The 23,795-nt window shown below is 43.3% G+C and overlaps 1 protein-coding gene across 1 annotated transcript in view; it reads left to right on the top strand.

Annotated features, from left to right (window-relative positions):
• Positions 1–23,795, top strand: part of LOC120802632 (T-lymphoma invasion and metastasis-inducing protein 1-like) — a 55,028-nt gene that overhangs the window by 12,401 nt on the left and 18,832 nt on the right. The window contains exons 2-15 of the mRNA XM_040150653.1: positions 3,326–3,431; positions 5,677–6,326; positions 7,239–7,525; positions 8,824–9,096; positions 9,207–9,438; positions 10,407–10,579; positions 11,229–11,453; positions 12,941–13,126; positions 16,291–16,437; positions 16,835–16,909; positions 19,986–20,156; positions 21,282–21,386; positions 22,357–22,438; positions 22,721–22,807. Of these exons, the coding sequence (XP_040006587.1) occupies positions 5,684–6,326; positions 7,239–7,525; positions 8,824–9,096; positions 9,207–9,438; positions 10,407–10,579; positions 11,229–11,453; positions 12,941–13,126; positions 16,291–16,437; positions 16,835–16,909; positions 19,986–20,156; positions 21,282–21,386; positions 22,357–22,438; positions 22,721–22,807 (2,686 nt within the window). The 5' untranslated portion in view covers positions 3,326–3,431; positions 5,677–5,683. The remainder of the gene's footprint in view (positions 1–3,325; positions 3,432–5,676; positions 6,327–7,238; positions 7,526–8,823; positions 9,097–9,206; positions 9,439–10,406; positions 10,580–11,228; positions 11,454–12,940; positions 13,127–16,290; positions 16,438–16,834; positions 16,910–19,985; positions 20,157–21,281; positions 21,387–22,356; positions 22,439–22,720; positions 22,808–23,795) is intronic.

Below are 23,795 nucleotides of genomic sequence, written 5' to 3'. Positions count from 1 at the left end.
ACGAGTTTTACACTAGTTGTATAGAAGTACATTTATGATGGGTTGTTGTCTTTTGGGAAGGAAGGGCATTTAATAAAGGGGTTTAGTGATTTCGTAACCCGAGGTCATTGTCTGATTTCAACAGCCACTCCAGAATGTGGTGTAGACTGTGACAGGCTTAAAAAAAAAAAAGGATGAGACAGGTTTTTGTTTGGCTTCATTCACGGTACAGCGTTGTACAGTAGTGCGCGTCCACGTCATGTGTGGTTTCAGTATGGAGAGCTGAGCTGTGTGTCATATGAGGCGGAGCTGTGAGACAGGTGCAGAGATGAAAAGATCTGCTGGGGGAAGAAGGGTGTTCCTGCTCCATGGCTGTTCTGACAGGCCTTTGGTATTCTTCCAAAGAGTGTGAGAGCGTGTGTGTGTGTGTGTGAGTCGGAAAACCTGCTCACATTTCTCTAGGGATTGTGCAGGTGTGTGTGACTGGAGGCATGTCTGCCTTTATACTGTTGTGCTCTTTATGCTACTGTGTACGCCGCAGAAAACGACCTGCTTGCGTGCGGGTCTGTGTTCATGTGTTAGGTGACAGGCGTGAGAGCCTATAGGTGTTCGGCATCGCTCTACCACAACTTTTTGCGGCAATGTGGCAGTATGACTGTGAGATGCTCCGGCACAGAGATGTTTCTGACAGCGTAGTCAAGCGGCACTGCCAGTCCCAGTACGACGCTCAGCCCCGTCTCTGTCTCTCTCAGATTTTGAGTCGATTATACGCCAGAAGCCAGAGGAGCTTTCTACTGTGCCCTCGGGAAAAACGGAAGATCTGCTTTTTAAACATGTTCTTAATGATAAATTCAGTAAATAAAAATCAAATATAGAGTTAAAAATGAGGCAAAGTGAATAGATATTTTCTCTATTGTTTTGTTTTTCAGTAAGACATTTACGAAATTGTTCTTTGTCCCCTCTCAGTGTGTGTCTGTGTGTGCGCGCTTGTCTGTGAGCGGGCATGTCTGCATGGTAATGATGCTTTGGCTGCTGTTGCGCAGGCCATTGTGTTAATACATTCTCTCAATGTGTTAATATACTGCGAAAATGAGAGCGAGAGACTGAGAGAAAGAAGGCGAATAATTATGTTTCCCCTTTTGTCTCAGCTCCCTCAATTAAGCCTGAAGAGAGGCAGCCAGAGCACATGTCTACTTATCCACTTAAAGCTCAGCAACAATAGGACCTCCCAATTTCTCTCTATCTCTTCCGCTATCTCTCTTGTTCTCAGTCTCCATGTCTTCCTCCCCCTTTCTCGCTTTTCCATATCCAACTTCTATTCATAGCACAGCACCCCAATATGTTTATTTTATCCCTTCTCTTCTCTGTCTTTACCAGCCTCAGCGCCCTCCATCCTCATGTGTTTTTCGCCTTCAGCCTTGCCTCACCTCTCAGCTCTACTTGGGTTTTGCGGGAGCGCCCCCGCTTCATTACCCCCCTCCTTCTCTCTGTGCCTTGCTGCAGGGCACGGGGAAAGCTAGAACGAAGAGACTAAACATTTTAGACTGTACACTGCCAGAGGAAAGGTAGTGGTTTGATTTCCCCTGTGTTGTGTCAGGCAGGATTGTTTTGTTAGTTTGGCTTGTGTGTGTGTGCGTGCGTGCGTGCGTGCGTGCGTGCGTGCGCTTTTCACCTCCACTGCACTGAAACAGATAGAGATGAACTATATGACTTGCCAACAGAAATGTACAGTTGATGTGGCTGAGAGTTTTCAGTACTAAATAACCAGTAGTTGTTCTAAAAGTTTAATTATTAACTAAGTAAACTGGTGCCAGATTTAAAAGGAAAGCAGGACTGACTCCAAAATGAATATCCAGCACCTGTCAAGCATTATGAGTGGATGATAATATGTGTGTATTTGTTTGTTTTTCGTGGGGTGGGTGGTCAGCATGTGGGCTGGGATAATTCTCATCAGGCCGGATGGGATGGAGGATGGATGAGAAAATAAAGACCGGAGTGTTAGGAAGAGGAGGAGAAGTATCAGGGTCAAGTTTAGCTTACGTAACTGCTTCCCAACGCTGGGGCGGAATGTGCTGCGGTGGCTAAGTTTAAATACATGGACACACATGCTGGCACGGAGCAATGTCAGAGCTGACCGGCGAAACTGTGTACGGCTTCCATGCCGAGCTCTCATTTCTGCGTATTTCTGTGAACGGATTGACAGGGTTATCAAACTGTTATCAGCAATGAAAACGGGAACTGTCGTCAAAGTTCGGTGAAAGTAACATAATACTCGCACCGGCACTGTAGGCCTGAGGGAACAAATTGATGAGAAAGGATTAATTAAAATGACTCACCAGATGTCAAAGATCTAAAGACACCCTTGGCTGATGGACATCTGATTGGCAGCAGAACAGGCAGTATTTTTTCTCTTTTTTTCACTTACATTATTTTCTCCCTCACAGGCATATCGAAACACAAACCTGAAAGTAGTGTTTGCAGCGCTGCGGGCAGCAGTGAGTCTCCCAGCTAGACTGTTAGGGGCCTCTAAATGCCCGCGCTAGCCGACTGAGAAGGATCATACATACGTCCGGCTGTGAACTGAAAAATAAGTGTGCAAATTTACACGCAAGCAAGCGTGCCTGCACTTGCATGCCTTTACACTATAGATAGCATCTTATGGAAATCATGGTCTATTCTAAGCGGCTCAGGGCTAGTTTTAGAGGAAATTAGGTTTTGTCGGCAACGATCGTTTAATTGGGTCATAAGCGGAAAATCGTGCTCCATAGCTGCTCTCGTCTTCTGTCACTTTTAGCACGTGTGAGTGCGTGCGCATCTCTTTGTCTGCGGGGAAGCAAGGGGTGTTTTCCCGAAATGTTTTGTGCACATGCCTGTACATGCCCGTATGGTTTCTGGTTGGCAACGAGTTTCAGGGTGCCTTTCAAAAGAGAACGTGGTTGTTTCTGAGGATTTTTCTTTTTTTTCGTCCCTCAGGCTCAGAAAATAACTCTCCTCTTTGTTTCTGACGATCTGTGAGTTTGTACACAGTTTGCATATTTCTTGTTTTACTGTGTTGTTTTTTTTTAACAGCCACGCCTACTGACCACAGAGTCCCTTATTCCCTTTCATCCTGTGTACTGTCTCTCATCCTATACACTCCCTCTCTAGCGCGCTTCACAGCTTTACTCTCCACTTTACTTCACCTGCTTTATGTAACGTACCTGGCAGATCCTCCTGCACCAGTTTTACCAGTACCTTCCTCTTTTCTCCTCCTTTCTCGTCCTCGTTGTGCCATTTGACACATGCGGTCACTTTGAAGTGGTGAGAGCTCATCTGAATCACTCCTGCCTCTTCTTGTTCCTCTCAGGGCGAACTGACACCACCTATTGAGGATGTGTGGAGCATCATGCAGTCAGTGAAAGAAGACACCGCAATGATGTGGGGATGCTGGTGATGCGGCTGCTTAACCACAGGTAGCCACGGCTTTTGCACCTCAGCATCTCAGCACTGCAAAAATCTCCGTTAGTAATTTTATTTTGTAGTGAATTATAAAAGTCTACCACTTTATTTGAAGATTTTTACTTATTTCAGTGACATCGAGTAACACGGAGTATCATTCTTGGATTTGTTTTAACGGCTGCGGTTCTAAATAAAAGATTAAATTACTTGTTAAAACAGATTTTTGTCTCGCTGGAAAGGATTTTGTCAGTCTCCCTCTGCAGTGTGAGCCCACACTGAGAACCTGATGGTGTAGGTTTGATGATGTGTGACTCACAGAAGACGAGCTGATCTGATGGCAGTTGACTCAGCAGCTCCATGGGCTTATATAACAGAGAGCATGAGGTGAAGCAGGATGCTGAGATAACTTTATGATCAACACAGTACAGCAAAAAACTGATTTCTTTGATCATTTTAACTGTTCTGGAAATAGGGTGAATGCATAATTTGAACACTGCTGGGAGAGAGGAAGTGCTTCGGTAAGATTAGGCCGTCCATCGTGGCATCGACCAAGATCATAAAATGTGTATGAAATGTGTAGGATCAAAAGCACAAGAGTGAGAAACATTTTAATTACATACATGAAAATGCAACTTATAAACGTATTAGGAATGAAAATTTTGGCAGTTAAAATTTTAAAGGCCTTTGTAGTCACTAAAAGGTGAATGATGGATTTTAATGCATTCTGAATACTCTAATGGGGAAAAAAACAAAACAGAAAACCCTTCAGGGGCCTCTCTGAAATTTTAGCTGTGTTAATGCTCGAAATAAAATTTTAATACTTTGTCTCATATGAGTGTGTTATCCTAAGCAAGTTCCCAAACATCCAGGTCAGTTAAAGAGGCCAAAAACTGGCAAGGGAATTTCCACCTCAACTGTGGATTCCTGATCCCCGATCTCTGTTGTCAGACGGCTGACCTCTACAAGGCACTCACAGAGATCCTGGATACCTTTGACACACCACCAGTAGTTAATGGGACAACAAAGGCTACCCACTCATCCAGTACAGTGATTGACCTGGTTTTCAGCAATAAATGTGAACAAATAAACAGCCTATTTAACATAGTTACTCGTCGGTCTGATCATAATTTGAATCTCAAAGCAGAGAGCTCTGTAAGAACTGGCTGAACTCTTCTTACAATCCTTCTTTGTAAAGACTGCAGGTGAGTGCCTTAAATGGTTTTGACAGCGCCAGTACAGGACACGGCCTGCAGTTTGGTTTGAAAGATTTGGACTTTATATCTCTCAATAATTTAGAAACAAACAAACTAAAAACAGTCTAGAACTTCCTTGATCTAATTCGAACTTCATCACAGGCCTAGCAGCACTTTAGCCCAGTTCACCGGGGAATTGTGAAAAGACAGAAGACATCTCACTCTAAAAGCATTACATAAAGCCAGGGCCCGGGATCTTGACTTGTGGAACAAATGCTAAAAGTAAGTTGTTTTTTCAGTACTTGATTCTGCTGAGTATGACGTGGTTTTTCCACAAACCATTTTTTTTTTTGTTCTTTTGACAAAACTTGCTTTACGTAGAATTACAGTAAATACCTGATGGGCATCTAAGAATCTGACCAAGCATCCGGTGCAGTAAATGACAGATTTTGATAGTTGCTGCCACAGACACAATGTGCTAGCAGACGAGAAGTACTGAGCTTTGATACCTACCTCAACTAATAGGACAGTGCAAATGTAGTTTAGTTTTTTCTCTTATTTCCTTGAAGAGTCTCCACTCATTACTTTTGATCACACTTAGAAGCAGATGTGTGTTCTTCTGTTGGTTTGCCTGACCTCCCCAAAGGCACTGGCCCACATAAAAACTTAATTAATTATATATATATATTAAAAAACGCATTACAAACAGCTGGCAGATACATGCTGTTGTTTGAAATGTGTGTCGCTGCTAGTAAATTTACCTCACCACCCCCCTTTTACACAAACGGTGTCAGTGCCTTGGTACGAGGTTGATGAACTTAATAAGCACAAATATAGATGGCGCTTTAGATCAGTCTGGTAGCTCAGGTGATCAGTGTGCAAGTTAATTAATAAAGATGTTAGATATAAATCACAGACGTGGCACGGACCAATAAGTAGTTGTAAAACACTCACGTCACTACTTCATAAAATTACAAGAATAAGTCATGGTCTGTATTAAGGGATCATGGGAGAACATTTCTAAGATGTATATGTTTCTCAGAAAGAACTCTTCCTTAATCTACAGTTGAATCATGGGAAACGTGGAGAGTCAGAATGGTGACAGTGGTTTCTACGGCGATCTGACGGGACAGCTCTCCCGTAAGCACACGTCCCGCTCACTGCGTCTCTCCAGCAAGCAGCCGATCACCTGCCGTTCCCGGCACTCTTCCTCGGCGAAACAGGAACACAGGAATTCTGAAGCCTCAACTCGCTCCTCCAGCACGCCGAGCATCCCCCAGTCGTTAGCAGAAAACGGACTGGAACCTTTCAACGCAACTGATGCGTTTGGAGAGTTCGGCATCAACCCTCACTGGACACAACGCGTTGCCATGACAATGATGCCGGAGTCCTATCAGCAAGATGACGACCCTTTGGCCACACCAACTCCTGAAACCTCCGAGGCGGACACGGTTGCGCAGGATGGAGGGGAGGACTCCATGGGGGAGGGGGAGGGAGACTCTGTTGGAAAGGACAGGTACCTCCAGCGGATGACCGAGGGCCCGCGGGAGGGGGGGAGTTTTAAAAAGAAGCGGTCAAAGTCGGCGGACATGTGGAGAGAAGACAGCCTGGAGTTCTCTCTGTCTGACCTGAGCCAGGAGCATCTGACCAGCACCGAGGAGATGATAGATGGCGGAGAGGAAGAGGACGAGGAGCAGTTCACACGCCCCAGTGCAGGTTAGGGTGGTAAACACAAAAGCATTTGCGACCGACACACACACAAAGATGTCTAATCTATTTATTGTAAACCTACAGAATACATGCCCAGTTTTCTCATGTAGTCATTCGGAAGCATATCCATTGTCACTGCCAACATCAGTGCATATTATTCTTATATTTGCATGTGATATTTCCTGTCTTGAAACGATACAGTAGATAATGAGGTTTCTCTTATTTTTACCCAGCATGTAGTTTTCAAAAAGCACCGCTGTAGCCTTCCAAGAGAATGGTGACTGATGGTTGAAAAAGAAATTCATACACGTGTGTATCAGAGCAGTGTAGCTCGATTCGATTCGCTTTACAGGTGAGGAGGGGGATGGAGGTGAGGCAAATTGGAGACAGTCACTGAGTAGGGAAAAATGATCTGACAAAGTCTGCTGATTGGAGGTTAGCTGCCATCCATCAGATACAGGTGATCATGGGATTGTTAGCCTAGCTGGTGCTGTGCCCGGAGCTGCTGGAGGCCAGCATGACAGCAGGCGCTAGCTGGTCACTGAACTGCTGTAGTCTAAGCACTGCCCCAGGTGGTTGGCTAGCTCAGAATAATCTATGGGCTTGGTACGAACACACGCACGCACGCACACAAACATTCAAAACATCATACAGATTCGCAGAAGGGCACACACACACACACACACAGGGAGAAGGTTAATTTAACCGTAAAATGTGGCATATTACTCTGAAAGTAACTGACAGCAATCAGAATGCACTAACCCCACCTTGCTCACGCACACACACACACACACACACACACACACACACACACACACACACACACACACACACACACACACACACAAAAATACACACACACACACAAAAATACACACACTCTCCTGCAATAGCAATAACCACCTGTGTATGTTCCAGGCTCAGCTGAAAGGGCATCGTCTCTGGACCATCTGTGCCGCCAGCAGAGTCCTGGCCTCAGGGGACAGAGGAGCCGCTACGTTAAAAACCGGAGAGAAGCTGAGTGTGACGGAGATGGAGAAGGGGAGGAGGGGTTGATGTCCCCAACTGAGGAGGATGGTGGCGGCTATGGAGCATTCACGCTCCCCTGCCGACGGTCCCACTGCCTGTCTGAGGGCCTGGCGGGGCTCGGCATCCCAGCTGCACCATGCCCTGCTTTCCAGGGACGCCGTGCACAAACTACTCAGGTTAGGTCACATTTCATCAATATATGAATAAATAAACAAAGCAGATGGAACGGTCATCAGGTTAAAAGTCTTCTTCCTCTGCTTTTCTCTGGTATTCTGCCTTTTCTGTTTCCTCTCTGAAATACAGACCCCTAAATGTAAAAAGAGGACTTTGTTTACCAGTAATATCCAGGAAGTTCGGGGGGTTTACAGACATGACACATCGGTCAATCCAGCAATTAACATTTTGTTGACAGCTGGAGACGTTTCCTGTATGTGCTCATGCTCTGCAGTTGAGTGCGCATGTTATATATTTGCACATCCAAGTATGTGCGCAAGTTTGCGTAGTGGGGAAAGGGATTATAAGGAGTCAGATATAAAGTCGCTGTTGGGCTACTTGTCAGATGATGGTCTGGTTTTTCCATTCCCCCTCCAGAAATGAAAGCAATAAAGCATATTAACTTTCATGCCCCATTCAATAACCGCTCATACACTGTCCTAAAATACATAGATACACACATACACTGATGTTTGGATCATTATTTAGACTTACAATCTTACAAAACCACATTCACTCAAAGAATAAAAGAGGAAGTCACTGTAATGTGTGACCAAGAAGCCAGTTAATCAGAGATTCAATGGACAAAAACAAAACTACATCAGTAGAATAAAGAATGCTTTCTGTAATTTCCATGTGTCATTGTTTAAAAAAGTTGCCAAATAAGAAGGAAGTACAAAAATAGCAAACCAGGCTTTTCTTTCAACTCATTCCCAGAACCCCCAAGCACCCTCAGATAACAGATCACCCTAAGTGCTCATTATAAATTCATCTAGCCAGGCTTAGGGGGGTTGTTGGACTGGGTATAAATAGATCGACAACACAGTAATACAAAGAGAAAAAGAACAGAGGGAGACCCTGTTTGGCGAAAGAGAAGTGCGAAAGCACAGCGCACCCCTCGCTCAAAGTGAAAAGCCTTCGTGTAGCAAAAAATGCATGGCTGAATACAGTATGTGCACAGACACCGATTTCGTTGCACCACCCACATACATACACACAAGCAGAAACCCAGCGTAAGCTGTCGGGTTGATTCTTGCAATCTGGGAGAAATGACGTCTCGTATCAGGACCTCTTGTAGGCTGGCAGACCGGTCTTTCGTGTAGTTTTCACCATCGATTGTTACTTTCTATCTGTAGTTTCACCAGTTTGCGTGCGCATGTGCATATTTTGGCTGTCCAAATATATATAATATATTCTGTATATACATCAGTAATCAATAAGTAGATCATTTCTGCTTCTACCCTGTGTTTCTGGCTGACAGGATATCTCTGGCGTTTTGGGCGAAGGAAGTGAGTATGGCGACAGTGGCATCGACGGCGTCACCACGGAGATAGACGTGGACGGAGAGTTGGTGTCACGCCGCTGCAAGGCCATGTCGGCCTCTTTCTCGGTGTACTCCGCCACGGAGAGCAGTGTTTTCAACGGCAGCGACAGCGGAAGTAGCAGCGCAGGAGGGGGAGAAGGGAGAGGTGGCGAAGGAGGCAGGGGAGGAGTGTATGAGAATTTCAGGAAGGAGCTTGACAATCAAGCCTGGGTTAGTTACTTTTTGTGTGCGCGTGTATGTGCATTTCTCCGAAATACGGATATGCATAACAGATTCACTGAGTTTCCGATTCCTTCATCTTTCAATGACTCTCTCGTCAGACACATCAGGGTCGGGACTGCACGGAGGAGGCCGGCTCCGCTGTGAGCGATGAGCAGAGCAGCGGCACACTCAGTAGTGCGTATCCATCCGACGCTCTGATTGGCTGCGCACAAGGCACAGTCAGGAAAGCAGGGGCTCTGGCCGTGAAGAACTTCCTGGTTCATAAGAAAAACAAGAAGGTGGAACCTGCAACGAAGCGCAAATGGAAACACTACTGGGTTTCTCTGAAAGGTGTTGCATAGACTCTCATACTTTTATGTTTAAGATTTTTTTGGGGGGGGCTTTTTACCTGTATTTGATAGTCTTCAATGGAGACTGACAGAAATTGTGGGGCAGCAGGTTTCCATCCAGATTCAAACTGATGTCCACCTTAGGCCCCGACACCATCAGGATGCTCCTCGTGAGCCGTCAACTGAGCACAGACACTTATATCTGTGCCCTTAAATGCTTCTGCTGCTAAAATCTAACTAATCTAAGATGTAGTTACCTACAATATCCCGTAATGACTAAGAGGTCGAAGTAGTAGGAAAAAAAATGATAAAATATTTTATTTTAGACAAACTCCTGCAGCCATAATTTGGCATTGAGATAACCATCTTAACCTGACCCCAGGCTGTTAAATCTCTCACTCTCTCTATCCTGTTAGACTGTAATCACATCAGTCTTAACACAGTCCGTGCCCTTGGTCTTCACCTCTACTGTTCTCTCTCACCCGCTTCTTTGTGGCCTTACATTGCCTCTCCTCGGCCTCATCACAGTTTAATTTTACGACGGCGCCCATGTCTAATTCGATCTCACACTCTCAAAATGCATAAGATACAGCATCTGCTGCTGCATTCCTGCCTGCCTCTCCTTAAATCCATCCACCCTAAAAATAGATAAATTTGACGGTCTCCTAGTAATCCTCCCGACCTCATGTTACACATCAGCACCAATAACTAATAATGTAGGCCCATAATAGGATACTTTTTTTTTTTTTTTTTTTTTTTGCGCTTAGATACCAATGAGGGATTAAATACAGCACTGGTGTAAAAAAAAAAAAAAAAAAAGACCCATTTTGACAAGCCTTGTTTTGCTAATGGGTTTCAATAAAATAAGATAACATTGTACATACAGTACATTTAATGTGACATCAGTAACAAATTAACTTTTCCTGTCTTTTCTTTTTTTCGCCATCTGTCTTTCCTGTGCTCTACAAGGCTGCACCCTTTTCCTGTATGAGTCAGATGGCCGCTCTGCTATCGACCACAACAGCGTTCCTAAACATGCATTGTGGGTGGAGAACAGCATCGTCCAGGCCGTACCTGAACATCCCAAGAAAGACTTTGTCTTCTGCCTCAGCAACTCAGTGGGGGACGCTTTCCTCTTCCAGGTGAGAGAGACACTGGTATTTAAAACATCCACGTGACACAACAGTTGTGTTCCTTTCAAAACGAAGGTGCATGGGAAGTATTTTACTCAAAAACATAAGGTTAAGGCTGAAATAACAGTAGTATTTCATAGTCCAAAAGACAATGTGGGGCCGCAAATTTTTTTTGTGGGGTTTTTGCGTGCGTGTGTGCGTGTGTGCGTGTGTGTGTGTGTGTGTGTGTGTGTGTGTGTCTGTGTGTCTGTGTGTGTGTGTGTCTGTGTGATTTTGGCACACAAGTACATGACATTTAGCAATGTGTGGGAGATAAGCCAGTCCTGTGTCCATGTGTTTGTTCTATGTCTGACATGTTTAAAGGCCACACTGTCAAACTCTGACAGTGATCCACCACAGTGACCATTGTGTAATATTAAAATGTGTCTATTTATATTCACGACAGCTGTCCACAGCGACATTCAATCAATGAATGGGAAGATGAGTAATAAAATGATGATGAGATTATAGTGACCACCCTCTCTCAGAGGCTAATAAAGGGACTCATACCTCAATTCTTTGGGCTGTCAATTTCTTAATTGCCTTTGCTCACTGTTGTGACCTGTTTTCTTAAGCTCTTCAACTTATTCTTAACGATTATTTTTGACCCCCCCGTCAGACGTCAGGCCAGACAGAACTGGAGAACTGGATCACGGCCATCCACTCTGCATGTGCCGCTGCTCTTGCTCGGCAGCACCACAGGGAGGACACAGTGCGACTGCTGCGAACCGAGATCCGCAAACTGGAGCAGAAGATCGACATGGATGAGAAGATGAAGAAGATGGGGGACATGCAGCTGTCCACAGTCACTGACACCAAGAAGCGGAAGACCATACTGGAGCAGGTACGGAGGCGAGCGAGCGGTCGTCTTGAATGACGGAAGGGGGTGAAAGGGGAGCTGAGTTACGTGTCAAGAACTCTGTGTTACTGTATCCGATGAAAATATTCCAATGGATTTAAGTTGTACATACAGTAATGAAAGTCAAGACCAAAACCAGAGGAATACCCACTAGACACAAGAGGAAGTCTCAGTGTCAGAGGGTTTTTTTCATATTGTCGTATTGCAAATTAGTCATACTTTATGTCCATGTGATGCTGATATGAAACCAGGTTTGCGATCCCATGTGTCTTGGCACCCTACTGAGTGTCTTTAGCTTTGATGCCCTCTCTCACTGAAATCTCGGCAATAAATCATGTTTACTGCATGGCGTCGTCCAGACAAAATGTTCTTGAGCGATGCTTCCGACGACGATTGTTTTCAAATATTCCGATGGGTGCTCATTTCTAAACACTTGCAAGTGCGGCAGAATATAGAATATTCGTGACAAAGGCTGAAACACGAGCAGGGTGAACCTGGAATCTCGCTGTTTTGAAAAAAATTCACAGCTGAAATATCAAAGTCGTTCTAGGATCAGATTTGTTTGCTTTCAATGGAACATAGCATATAGCTTTATCCTTATCCCGTGCACGTCTAGAGTTGCTGCTGAATGTCAAAACAGCATGTAAACATTGCAAGGGAGTTTAAGAATGTGCTCACCAACAATAGTCCTCCTTGTCTGAGCCTCTTTCTCTTTGTATGTGTGTGGCATGTGGCTGATGGTCAAAGATTGAAGACCAAAGACCAATATTACATCAAAAGCACCTGGAAGTGGTTAATCTCAATCATGCGGAACACTTTCCATCTCTGAGAAAACACTGGGATGGCTTATTACAAAGACACCTTAACTAAAAATGTGTGCTCAAAGGAGTAAAAAGGCTTCACACTGACTAGTCAATTATATCATTGTTTGACTTCTTTCAAGATGAGTATCTGTGACCAAATTTCATCTACCAAATGAGTTTACACAAGAAAGACAGGCCTGAGATCCATGTTCAATTCAAGACTCAAGGAAAGAGCAGCTGTATTCATTTTGTAATAAATCCTGGAACAAATACGTGAAGGCAGGAGCCAGTGCAAACTAAGTAGGCTGTGTTGCATAGTGAGTGTGTGTGTGTTCCTGTGTTCTACCTCCCACGGCCCACCCTGTGATACACTGCACATAGCACAACAGGTCGGCAGCTGGTGGGGATTGTGTTGGTGAGTAATGTCTCTCCACAGGGGCTTCAGCACTCCCACATCTCACTCATCCTGAAACGTCCACATAGCCATCTAACACAGAGTGATCTTTGAAGCATATTTCATCTTTTTTTTTTTTTTTGTCTTCATCACTACTGCGGTTTTCATCACTGGCCATTCCATAGATAAATCTGGATTGAATCAGCAAAGTTTGCTTATGTTACATAATCACAAATCCATCCCTTTCACTGTTTTCACATTTTTTCCTCTGTTAGATCTTCTTGTGGGAGCAGAACTTGGAGCGGTTTCACATGGATCTGTTCCGCTGTCGGTGCTACCTTGCCAGTCTGCAGGGCGGCGAACCCCCCAACCCCAAACGCCTGCTGGGCTTCGCTTCGCGTCCCACCAAGCTGGCCATGGGACGACTGGGCATCTTCTCTGTTTCTTCTTTCCATGCACTGGTATGATTGCAAGGGCCCATGCACACACGTCCTCAGTACCCATGTCTGACTACTCATTTCAACTGTCTCCAGAACTTGCTGTAATTTTACTCTTAAACCTAATCAAAGCTCCTTAATCCAAAACTCAAACTCTGTCCCGCATGCCTCTACATGTTCCAGTAGGCATTGCGTGAGAAGTTCCCAATTGCCCACCCTCAATACCAGCCCAGCTCGGAGAGTGGGTGCGTCTTTTTCTGGCATTCAGAGGGAGTGACTTGTCACTTGTCACCTACTGAAAGCAAGAATTGCTGCTTTCTTAAAAAAATGTGCAAACTAATAGACACTGTATGTAACCTTAGGTTAACACACATTACAACTGGACAAGCAAGCAGGAAAGGGAATGCTAAATGTTGAATAGCTCAGTAGCTGCTATGTTAACCTTTCTTAGAAATCCTTTACAGCTGACCCGAAGCAGCTTGGGCGAAAGGTCTTGTGTTGTCTGTCGGAGAACGTGCCAAAATCTGCCCCCCCCAAAAACGAAACCCAAAGTGAACTGGCTCACATTTGAATCTCGGAAGCCAAGACACAAGTGTATCAGTCTGTCTAAATTAGTTGGCTGCCTGAGCAGCTCTAGGCTATAAAAAAAATATTTTATAAGTTAACATACTTAACTGTTAACAGTTTAAGTTCTAAACTTACTTTTGGGCCTGTTCTTTTTTGAAGCCCTCAGTCGCCTCGCACTTTGTACAGACAATGGAATCTAATAGCAGCAATCATTTTTTTCAGTAGAAACAAATGCACAGTGAAACTCACTCCAGCTGCGACATATTTGGTTTCTGTTGACATTGCTGGGTAACTACAACAGAAATTAATCTCTGTCTCTTTGCTGCATTCTTTCAATGGTTTGACTCTGACATTGTGTTGTAAAACTACATGTTATAATTTACTCCGTGGGAAGTCATTTTGACTGACCAAAACGCTGTGCTCAGCTGTGGCTCCCAACAGAAGAAATGAAGTTAAAAATCAACGATATGACCATTTAAAACCCAGCCCTGACCTAAACCTAACCCTGATGCAAGTCTAACCCCGAAACAAAACTAGCCTTTTAAGAAAATAAAACCAAATAACATTGTCTTCACTTTGGAGACTTGCACTCATCTTTTTATCCTTACATGGATTATTTACTTATCTCTAGTTCACCTATATCCAGTAAAGGAATATAGGTACACACCCACACACACCGTCCTCATCAAGCAACATTCGGAACATTCTCCTCACAAACTGTCCTCAAAGCCTGGGACGAAAATGAAAAAACGAAACATTCTGACAATTTGTTCTCCTCTACTGGTGCTGTCTGCTTTAGCCTGTGGCTAAAAGCCGAGTCATTAGCTCAGCCCACTGCACCGCGCTCTCGTTGTCACCTTGAGCGCTCTAAAAAATGCACAGAGTGAAACACAACCATTTATGGAACGATCTAGATGTTGCTGTGTATCATGCGGCAATGCGCTCTGCCAAATATCATCCTGGAGAGAAAGAAAGAGGTGAAAGCAGTGTCTCTGTCGGCCAGTTTGATACGAGCAGGCCACTGGATATACCAAACGCACACATTCACACATAGACAACATCAGAAGCTGATAGTGGTTTTTTTTTTTTTTTTTTTGTGATTGGTGGATCAATACAAACTCTGTTAGTAAGCAGCCATCCCTGAGGCACTTTCCCACAAACAGGCTTAACACTCTCTGCTCTGTTGCCCCCCCCATCCCCCACCCCTTCCTTCTACTGCCTACACCCTCACTTCCTTTGTCTGTGTCCATCTCATTCAGACTCTCTCTCTCTCCTTCTCCTTATTTGCCTTATTTTCTTCCTGTCTTTCTTCACCCTTTCTTCCTCCCTTTCCCAACCCACCTATTCTTCCCATCTTTGTCCCCTCTGTGTTCCTTATCATATCCCTGTTTCTCCGAGATTTATTTAATTTTATCATCGCATTAGACAAATACCGCTATAAATGGGCAAATTTTTGAGGACAGTCATACATTTGCTGCGTGTAAACTATATATACTATAAATGAACTAAATGAAAATGAAATACAATAACAAAATAAAAAATAGAACTTTGTAATTAATTAATGAAATACAAAAACTCTTAATAAGACTCATAATAATAAAACTCCTAGCTGTTTTTCCTGGGTCTTTATTTTTTCCTTCCTTTACTCTCTATAGTAATTCGTTCTATTCATCAGTGTTGTTATTATCCATGGCCAAAAGGGACATTGTGCTAAAATAGACAGTAAATAGGCCTCTTGCACGCAGCTTACATAAAAAGGGCCTTGAAGACAGTTTGACCTATTATGTTTGAAGTGTGTGTGTCTCATGAGCGGTGATGGGCGAGGAGACCAATGAGCACACCCCCACATAACTACAGTATGTGCTTGTGTGTGCACATACATACAGTAGCTACATGTGCATCAAAGTGGGTATTCGCGAACCGCATAGTGAGTCAGAGCTGCTCATAGCCGAGGAGTTCAAAGTGAATTAACCCAGAAATGCCAAGAGTGGTTTCTCTACGCATGTGTAGCGGGTCACGGAAGGGGACGAGGGTTGAAAGTGTTCACTGGGTGCCCTTAGCATAGACTTGCCTCCGTGTGCATCTATATGCATGAATGCAAGAAGTGACACGTCGTACCAACACAGGCAGCCACTGCTGTCAGGGTACAGAATACACACGTAGTCTCCCAGTCGCCTGACCTCTTCTTAGTCCGTTCATTTGAACAGCAGCTCATCAGTTTAATAGGTGCAAAGCATAATAATGAAATTAGTATTAAATATCAAAGGTAAGAAAATCCCCCAGTGGGGATTAGTTAAGTATCACTTAAATGCACTTGATCAATTCTGTGAATACATATACATATATACAAACAGTATATGTACTCAACACAAAACCTTTATTGCTTTGATGTCTCTCAAATGCATAATAGATACTGAAATTTGCCAAGCTGTGTAGGCAGATGTCACGCCGGACTCTGAACCCTTGTGTAGGTAGCAGGTGAATTACTCATACACTGTGTACATTAGCGTGCCGATCAGTTTTCTCTAAAAAAGAACAATTTGGGTAGATTGTTCATAATTAAGGCTCAAATACCCGTTTGATTCAGTTCATGTTTTTTTTTGTATTTATGCCTGTCACAGGTGTCGGCTCGTACAGAAAGCAGCATCAGGAGGCGAAGCCAGGCCATGCCTCGTACCTTCAGTAAACGTCGAAGCCGCTTCTCCTCTCTCTGGGGGCTGGACACCACCTCTAAGAGGAAGACCAAGGGACACCCCTCCATTAATCAGGTCTTCGTAGTGACACGTGCATACTATAAGCATTTGATTGACTTTACGGGCGTTTGGTATTCGGAGCAGTTAAACTTTAAGACATAGCCAGAAAGAGATTAGGTATTGAACTACTGGAAATCTGACTCAAGAATTTGTTGGTGAAAATGAATTTTGGTGATGTTCGTAGTTGACTACTTTACAGCATTTTATTTACACATAGGTTTTAACATGCAATGCAAGTGGTCAACAAAACATTAAAAAACATGATGCAGGTTTGAAAGCTGGATAAACGTTAGGTGTTTTCAGACTTTGTACAGAGTTCCTTCCAGTTGGAGATGTAATAACTGCATGATAACCGCTGTGTGTGATTATATTTGGATGCAGCTGCAATATCCTGTTCTTTGTGTGGTTGCAGGTATTTGTCGATGGGATGGAGCCTGTGAGAAAGCCCTTGGAGCACATGTTTGAAGACTCAGCCAGTGAGAAATCTGTAAGAGCTCAGCCATCTTTACTTGACAAAAATACAAATCAACAATGAAAGGACCATAATAGAATTGTATCCTCTTTGTCGCTTGTCGATGTGAGTTATTTTATGTCTGCCTTCTTTTAATGTCAAACAAGATGAACTACACAAAAAATTTGAGTAAACTTTTAACTTCAACTTCTTTGAATTAGGCTCATGACCCTCTCAAAAAAGGCATATCTTCATCTGTTTTTTTTTTTTTTTTAAAGTGTTAAAACACATACCAAATGGTTAGTGTAAGCTAAAGCGGGCCCAAACCTGTCTCTGTTGCCGGTGTGATCCTTGCCCGTCCTGCTGCCAAACCAAGATGACAAAGGCCACAACAGATACAGTGAATGTGTACAGTAATATTCTTCCTAAGGCTAAACACTGAGTTCCTCCTCCCTTTCTTAGTTTGGCATCCACTCCAGAGAACCAGAACCCATGTAGCCGTGGGCCAATTCCTTGTCATTGTTTGCCTCTCTCATAGGCCAACATAAAAATCACTCGGGCATCTGATGAACCTTTGTACTTATATAATAGGTTATGGCTTCTTAAGACCCCAAGGCCAGCAACACTGCTGGATTTTCCACCTCTTTTCACTTAACTGAGATCCTTTTAGTGCTCTTGCTCATCATTTGACGGGTTTTCTGGGGAAAGCAAAAAATCCCTGCCCCGTACCGCATCAGTGAGCATTTCTTTGAGGTCATTTTCAAGCTTTTTTTTTTTTTTTTTTTTTTAATGTTCTCAGACATTCGCTTCTCCCCATGGTGAAGAGTGATTGGAGAGATTTGCAGACCTATAAAACTTTGAAAGGCTGCAGAATCTCTTCTTTCAATGTTAAAAGATGATTCTTGAGGTTTTTTTTTTGTGGTAGATACAGTAAACAGCCTTTTTCATTTTCTGCAGCTGTTCCTCCTCCTGCATCAGTCAATAAATTATTTGCTTCACAAATCTTTGCAGGACTAACTTGGGTCTGCATTCTCTTTTTTTTTCTCACTACTGACCACTCTGTGTCTTTAGCAGAAATAATGGCATTATTCTTACTATGATCTCATTCTTTACCGCCTTTTTTAGTCTATCAGACACCGTTTCCAGATCAGTGATGACAGATTCTCATATCTTCTTGTCATTGGCTTCAGGCAATTCCAACTCTATCATCATAGGTTATTGACTGGAGGGAAATTTCTGCTGTCTGCTAATCCCACTGAGACAAATTTGATTCGATATGTTCAGATCATTAGCTTTCTGACGTTTCAACAAATTTTGCAGTCATTCTCTACCAAAGGACCTGGCAGTTTCACAACTTCTCTGCTCTCTTGCATCTGTCGTATTTACCACATTTTACAGACAACTGCATATAATGAAAGATATCATTTGAAAGAAAACTAGATTATCTAAAGCCACCGTAGGACTCTAGGTTTCCAGTAGTGCCCTTACCACAGCCTGGTAAATGAAAAATTTATATGAATAGTAAGGAAAAATGTTCAATTACCCGTGGATTGTGCAAGGACAAGCCTGCCAGCTCCATATTTTATGGGAACTGTGAGAAGTGAGCAGAGATGAGGGGAAAGGGAATGCAGGCCTCTGTCTGAGAAACAAACTTAAGTAGCTCAGACTCACTCTGACTGTGGAGGCCCCCAGTGGCACCACTGGAGATTGATTTTCTTCCACCCACGCACAACTTCAGTTGGCAGGGTATGGGGTTACAGTGAAGCAATGCATATTGTAGTAAGTGAAATGACCCAGTTTGTATTAAGATAGAAGCTGAAAATGCTGCATCACTAACAAAGATTTAGAGGATCTCAATGAGTATTTCCAGCAAGATTAGTTCCAAATGTTTGCACCTGATGGACTCATCCCAGCTTTAAATCTTTAATTCTCTGCTTGTTTCTTGGGATCCCATTGATAGCAAAAAAAGAGAATAAGACAGGAGAATTTAGTGACACCCCCCCCCCCAGCAGAGGCATCCTAGATGGGCCAGGAGGGGAGCCAGATGGTGCTGAGCAGGGCTGGGGAGTTCAGGGAGTTGGGGGAGGTACAAGCTATGGGCCCCCCGGTCTGTTGTATAACGGAGAAAATATAAGCGTCTATGCTTTTCTGTATAAGTGTGTGTGCCTGTATTTTGTTTGTGCCTGTGAACACATGCCTGAGTGTTTGTTTGTGCATGCAAACATGCGCTTTCACATAACGTTTGCTCCCTCTGTTTCCTTCTCTGGTTCGCTTTCTGTCCAACCAACACACAGAGTCACACACAGGCACAGACACAGCCAAGTCTAAACTCATTTAATCAGGGACCACTGGGCCAGATTGGTAACTGTCAGCAGATTGTATGGTGTGGATGGAAGATGGGGAGGAGGGAGATGATGGAGTGATGTACAGATAGAGGGTAAGGGGCACCAGAAGGAGAGGCAATGATTAGTGGGGGGGTTGTGGGGAGCGACAAAGGAGTGAAAGAATAAATGTGGATGCTGTCACTTGATAGGAGGTGATAAGGTATCAGTGACAGACAGTGTGAGGTCGAATAGAAGAGATGAGCGAGAGATATGGGAGGCTGACATGTCTGCCAGATTGGTGGAGGTCAGGGCTTAAAGGTTACGGACTACGGTTTGAACAGAATGCGGACGCACGCATGAAGATACAAGCGCACACACGTACGTAACACATACCCATACAGGGAGACAATTGTGTCAAGAGGCTATCATCAGCACAGATGAATTAGATTTTGTAATCAGATCCCCTGCTGCTTTCAGGCCACCACCAGTTTCCATCATATTATTAATTCTCATCAGTCCAAGCAAATCTGGTTTCTTGATAAATGATGAATTAGGGGGATTACTGCACGATTTTAGCAATTTCAACTGTGGATAATAAAATATCTTTTTTTTTTTCTATTTTCACTGAGCACAAAGGCCACTCAAAGATGCATAAACCCCCTCTGTGTGTGTGTGTGTGTGTGTGTGTGTGTGTGTGTGTGTGTGTGTGTGTGTGTGTGTGTGTGTGTGTGTGTGCGTGTGTGTGTGTGTGTGTGTGCGTGTGTGTGTGGCGTGTGTTGTATTTTCAGAAGGAGAGAGAGGGCTCCATGAAAAGTCTTCCTCAGCAGACCGTAGACAGCGACATTTGGGTTCCTGATTCCCTGACTCCCTCCTGGGTGTGTCTGCCGAACAACCGGCCTGTCCTGGCCATCATACAGCCTGGCGAGACAGCGCTGGAAGTCCTGAGCACCATCTGCAAGGTGGGCCAGCAGTACAAACTTTGTGCGCTTGTTCAGCAATTTGGAGTGACAGGTGACATACAGTTTGCCCAGCCTTCACACACACACACACACACACACACACACACACACACATAGACACATAAATGCAACAACTAAAATGATTGGCAGTCAAGCTGCTAAGCATGCAAATAATGCATTTTAACAGGTTCGTCAATGCATGCAATCTTGAGGAACAAGTCTCATAAAATGTCACACAGTTCTGTTGAGGGGAGTTTAGAATACTATGAGTGGTTACATGAGGGTAACGAAGTCTCCTCATTCACAGTCTGTTGACAGCTAAAGCACGGCAAATCTGTAAAAGCTATCTTCTTAAAAATTCAGTTCCGGGCAACAGGAAAACAACGTGCCTAATTGGATGCAGATTATCAGAGGTGAATATGTGAATCTGAATATGAATCTGAGAATACCTGAGATGTAAGACTGTAAGACAGAAGAGTGAGTGTGTAGATGTCGCTTGTGCTCTCAAACCGACGGGGTCCCAGATATTTTCTTAGTAATTTTCTTACCTTACAACATACACTGCATGTTACTGTCATGCACAGTCTTTACAGTTTTTGGCCCACTTCATTTCCTCTTTTCCCTAATTTGTCTCAGCCAGAGATGCACTATAATAATGATGCCTAATGATACATATGGGTTTCACTTAAAGCGCTTGTTTAAAAGCATGTAATGCTGATGGACATGTGTGGGAGGGTGTTCGTGTGGATGCGCGCCATATGTCGCAAGGAACTGGAGCATCTAATTCATGGCCCTTGTGTGATACATGGATGCAGATATATGCGCATTACATACATGATTTGATGCATAGATGCCTGTGTCCTTTTATCAGTGGATGTCATAAGCTATAGAGTGTGGTAATGGTAAAGGAAAAGGAAAAGGAAAAGGAAATGGTGCTTTGATAGTTGAGTTTAAAATATGATACATTTGAGGACAGGATTGGCGTAAAATCAAAGGGTGAATAAATCACAAGTTAGAGTTTAATGGCAGTGATTATGTTTCTCTTATTTTGGAAAGCAGCATCATGCCTACTTCAGCAGTTTCCTCCATTTAAATATGTTTTTTTCCCTAATTTCCCTCCTACAGACCCATAAGATAGACCCATCCGCCCACTACCTGCGTTTGAAAGTATGGGTTGACAACCAAATGCTCTTCTTTGTTCCCAAACTTGAAGACGACATGTCTGATCTGGTGAGGAAACACACACTCAAGAACTGTGGTAATGTAGTTGAGTAAATATCACAACTTTGGAGGCTGAACAACCATGACACTACAATATTTCATGACAACACCCATATCAAGTATCACTGTATGTGTCATTTAAGGTTTTCAGTTTTTGCATTTTTGCTGTATAACAGTCTCAGCTGAGACACAACGTCCCATCTGGATTTTGGGTTCTCCACCTTGTTGTTAATTAATTTTTGCTTCATTTCTGGCAGGTGTGGACGCAAGCTTGTGCATGTTTTATGACTTGGTTGCAGATTTGATTTGCAATGCATACAAAATTCCTAGGATGCAAAAGAGGCACAGCGTATGCTATAAATTATGCAACTCTAACTGTATGGTGTGCACTATGAACTGTACACAACTGTGTTTCTGTGTGTTTGTACTTTTCTTATTATTCATACAAACGATCACTCATTGAAAAAGACCACGCCTCCACATTAAAAAGCCACTGTAAACGCCAGAACCAATTCTCTTTGTGACAGTGCTTTGTAGGTGAGACACTGAACTCTTTCTCAAAGAACAATCACTGTATAACTCGCTCTTTTCCTCAAGAGCTCTTTCATCTTCCTGCTTTGATCAGTGACTCATTTCACCCCTCTTTCATCCTTAGTCTATGATATTACATTATTATATCTCAACAGCGAAGCTCATTGAACACTGCAGCTTTCTGTTCCTGTCTGTTGTTTCATACACACAGCTGTGTCTATGCTCTCGCCTGCTGCGAGGTCCAAACCATTGCCTGAGCACCCACTCACTTTACGGACTTGACCTGGATTTTTACCCCCCAACCTTCAAATGCAATTGCTCTGTTAAGGAGCCTGAATAATACATGAATCTATCCATTCTCTATTAAGAGTGTTACCATGACCTTGGCCTTCTTGCTCCAACAACACGGAATTTTTGACAATTAAATATAATTTTCTTGTGTTTGCAGCTCTACAAAGAGATCGAGATTTGCCCCAAAGCTACTAAGGTGATCCGGTTTGACAACGCTGATTCCTACGCCATTGGATATGGTATGCTTGTCTCTGACAATGGCCCTTTTTGAACTAGACAGACTCAGTTCCTGTCACACTCTTAAATTGTGTATCAAATTGATTTCTTAATGGACTTCATTGAGTCATGCTTTGTTAATGACTGAATGGGGGTGACCCAGTGTGAGTGCATTTTGACTTAAGTGGATCTAATCGCTCAGTAGTTATGCTGCAGCAGTGCACACTGTCAGATTGCGATATTTCAAAGAGGACTAAAAGAATTAATGACTAAATCTCTTTTTGTGTCCAATTATGTGTCTATAGGTTTTTCTGTGGCTGTTATAGATGAAGATGGGACACAACAGCTCCACATTACCGAAGTGAAAGCAGGGGGACTGGCCTCAGCTAAAGGTACGTACCAAACATGAAATGTGTAATTTACTATACATTCAGTATCCCAAGAGGTGATATTCAGACATAGAAACAAGCAAAACAAAACAAAATCCAGGACGATTACCATAGTTAATTTTGAGTGCGGTAACAACAGGGGACATGCAAAGGGTGTGGGAAAGCTGGGTACATACAGTATTTCTTTCTTGAGTCGACGTTGCACAGACAACACCCAAACACGTGACCTGAGAAACACCTGGTGCCACATTTCATCTTATCAGTGCAGCTTTGAGCGACTGCATCATATCAGCTACTGAGTCAACACAGCTACATTTCTTTTGTTTGAGAGATAGGCCTGTTGGCCTAGAAGAGAGTGGAGAAGACATGAAGAAAAAGAAAATGCACACCTTGTCTAGAAAGGTGTTGGTTTGCAGGCAGGGGTCAAAGGAAAGAGGGGAAAGCTTCACACTCATAAGGCTGATGGAGTCTTTTTATTTTAAATTCTATGGACCAACATATTGGCTCATCTTGCCTTTTTCAGGATTAACAAGGCAATCAAGATCAACTCAGAAATCTAGTCCGCAGACAGATCATTAGCAGCCAGTAAAGGCCTCTAACATCAGTATGTCAACATATGAACCAGCAAATACAGAATAAAAAAATCAAAGTGAACATTCAAAGTAGAAAAACATCTTGGTGCTTGTATCAATACGTGTAAAAAGACTCGATGTGCCAAAACCTTGATATATGAAATAAAAAATAAGAAGATGGCACTGGAGCTATGAATTTATGTTTTTTTTTTTTCCTTCCTGAGAGCAAAGAAGAAACAGTTTTCCTTTGTCTGCATCTGACCGCGGCTTGAACAGTCGGGTCTAGAGATCATCCCCCATTCACTGGTCCCCGTCTTTTAACGGATTCGGAGACACCTAATGGGTTTGAGAAACACACAGCAGCTCTGTAGTTACAACACTAATGTATAGAAAATAACATACCCCATTGTTGAGCCCCA

Source organism: Xiphias gladius, chromosome 17 (assembly GCF_016859285.1).
Source record: "Xiphias gladius isolate SHS-SW01 ecotype Sanya breed wild chromosome 17, ASM1685928v1, whole genome shotgun sequence".
Lineage (NCBI taxonomy): Eukaryota > Metazoa > Chordata > Actinopteri > Istiophoriformes > Xiphiidae > Xiphias > Xiphias gladius.
The sequence above is the reverse complement of the archived record's forward strand: the minus strand, read 5'-3'. Positions and strand labels throughout refer to the sequence as shown.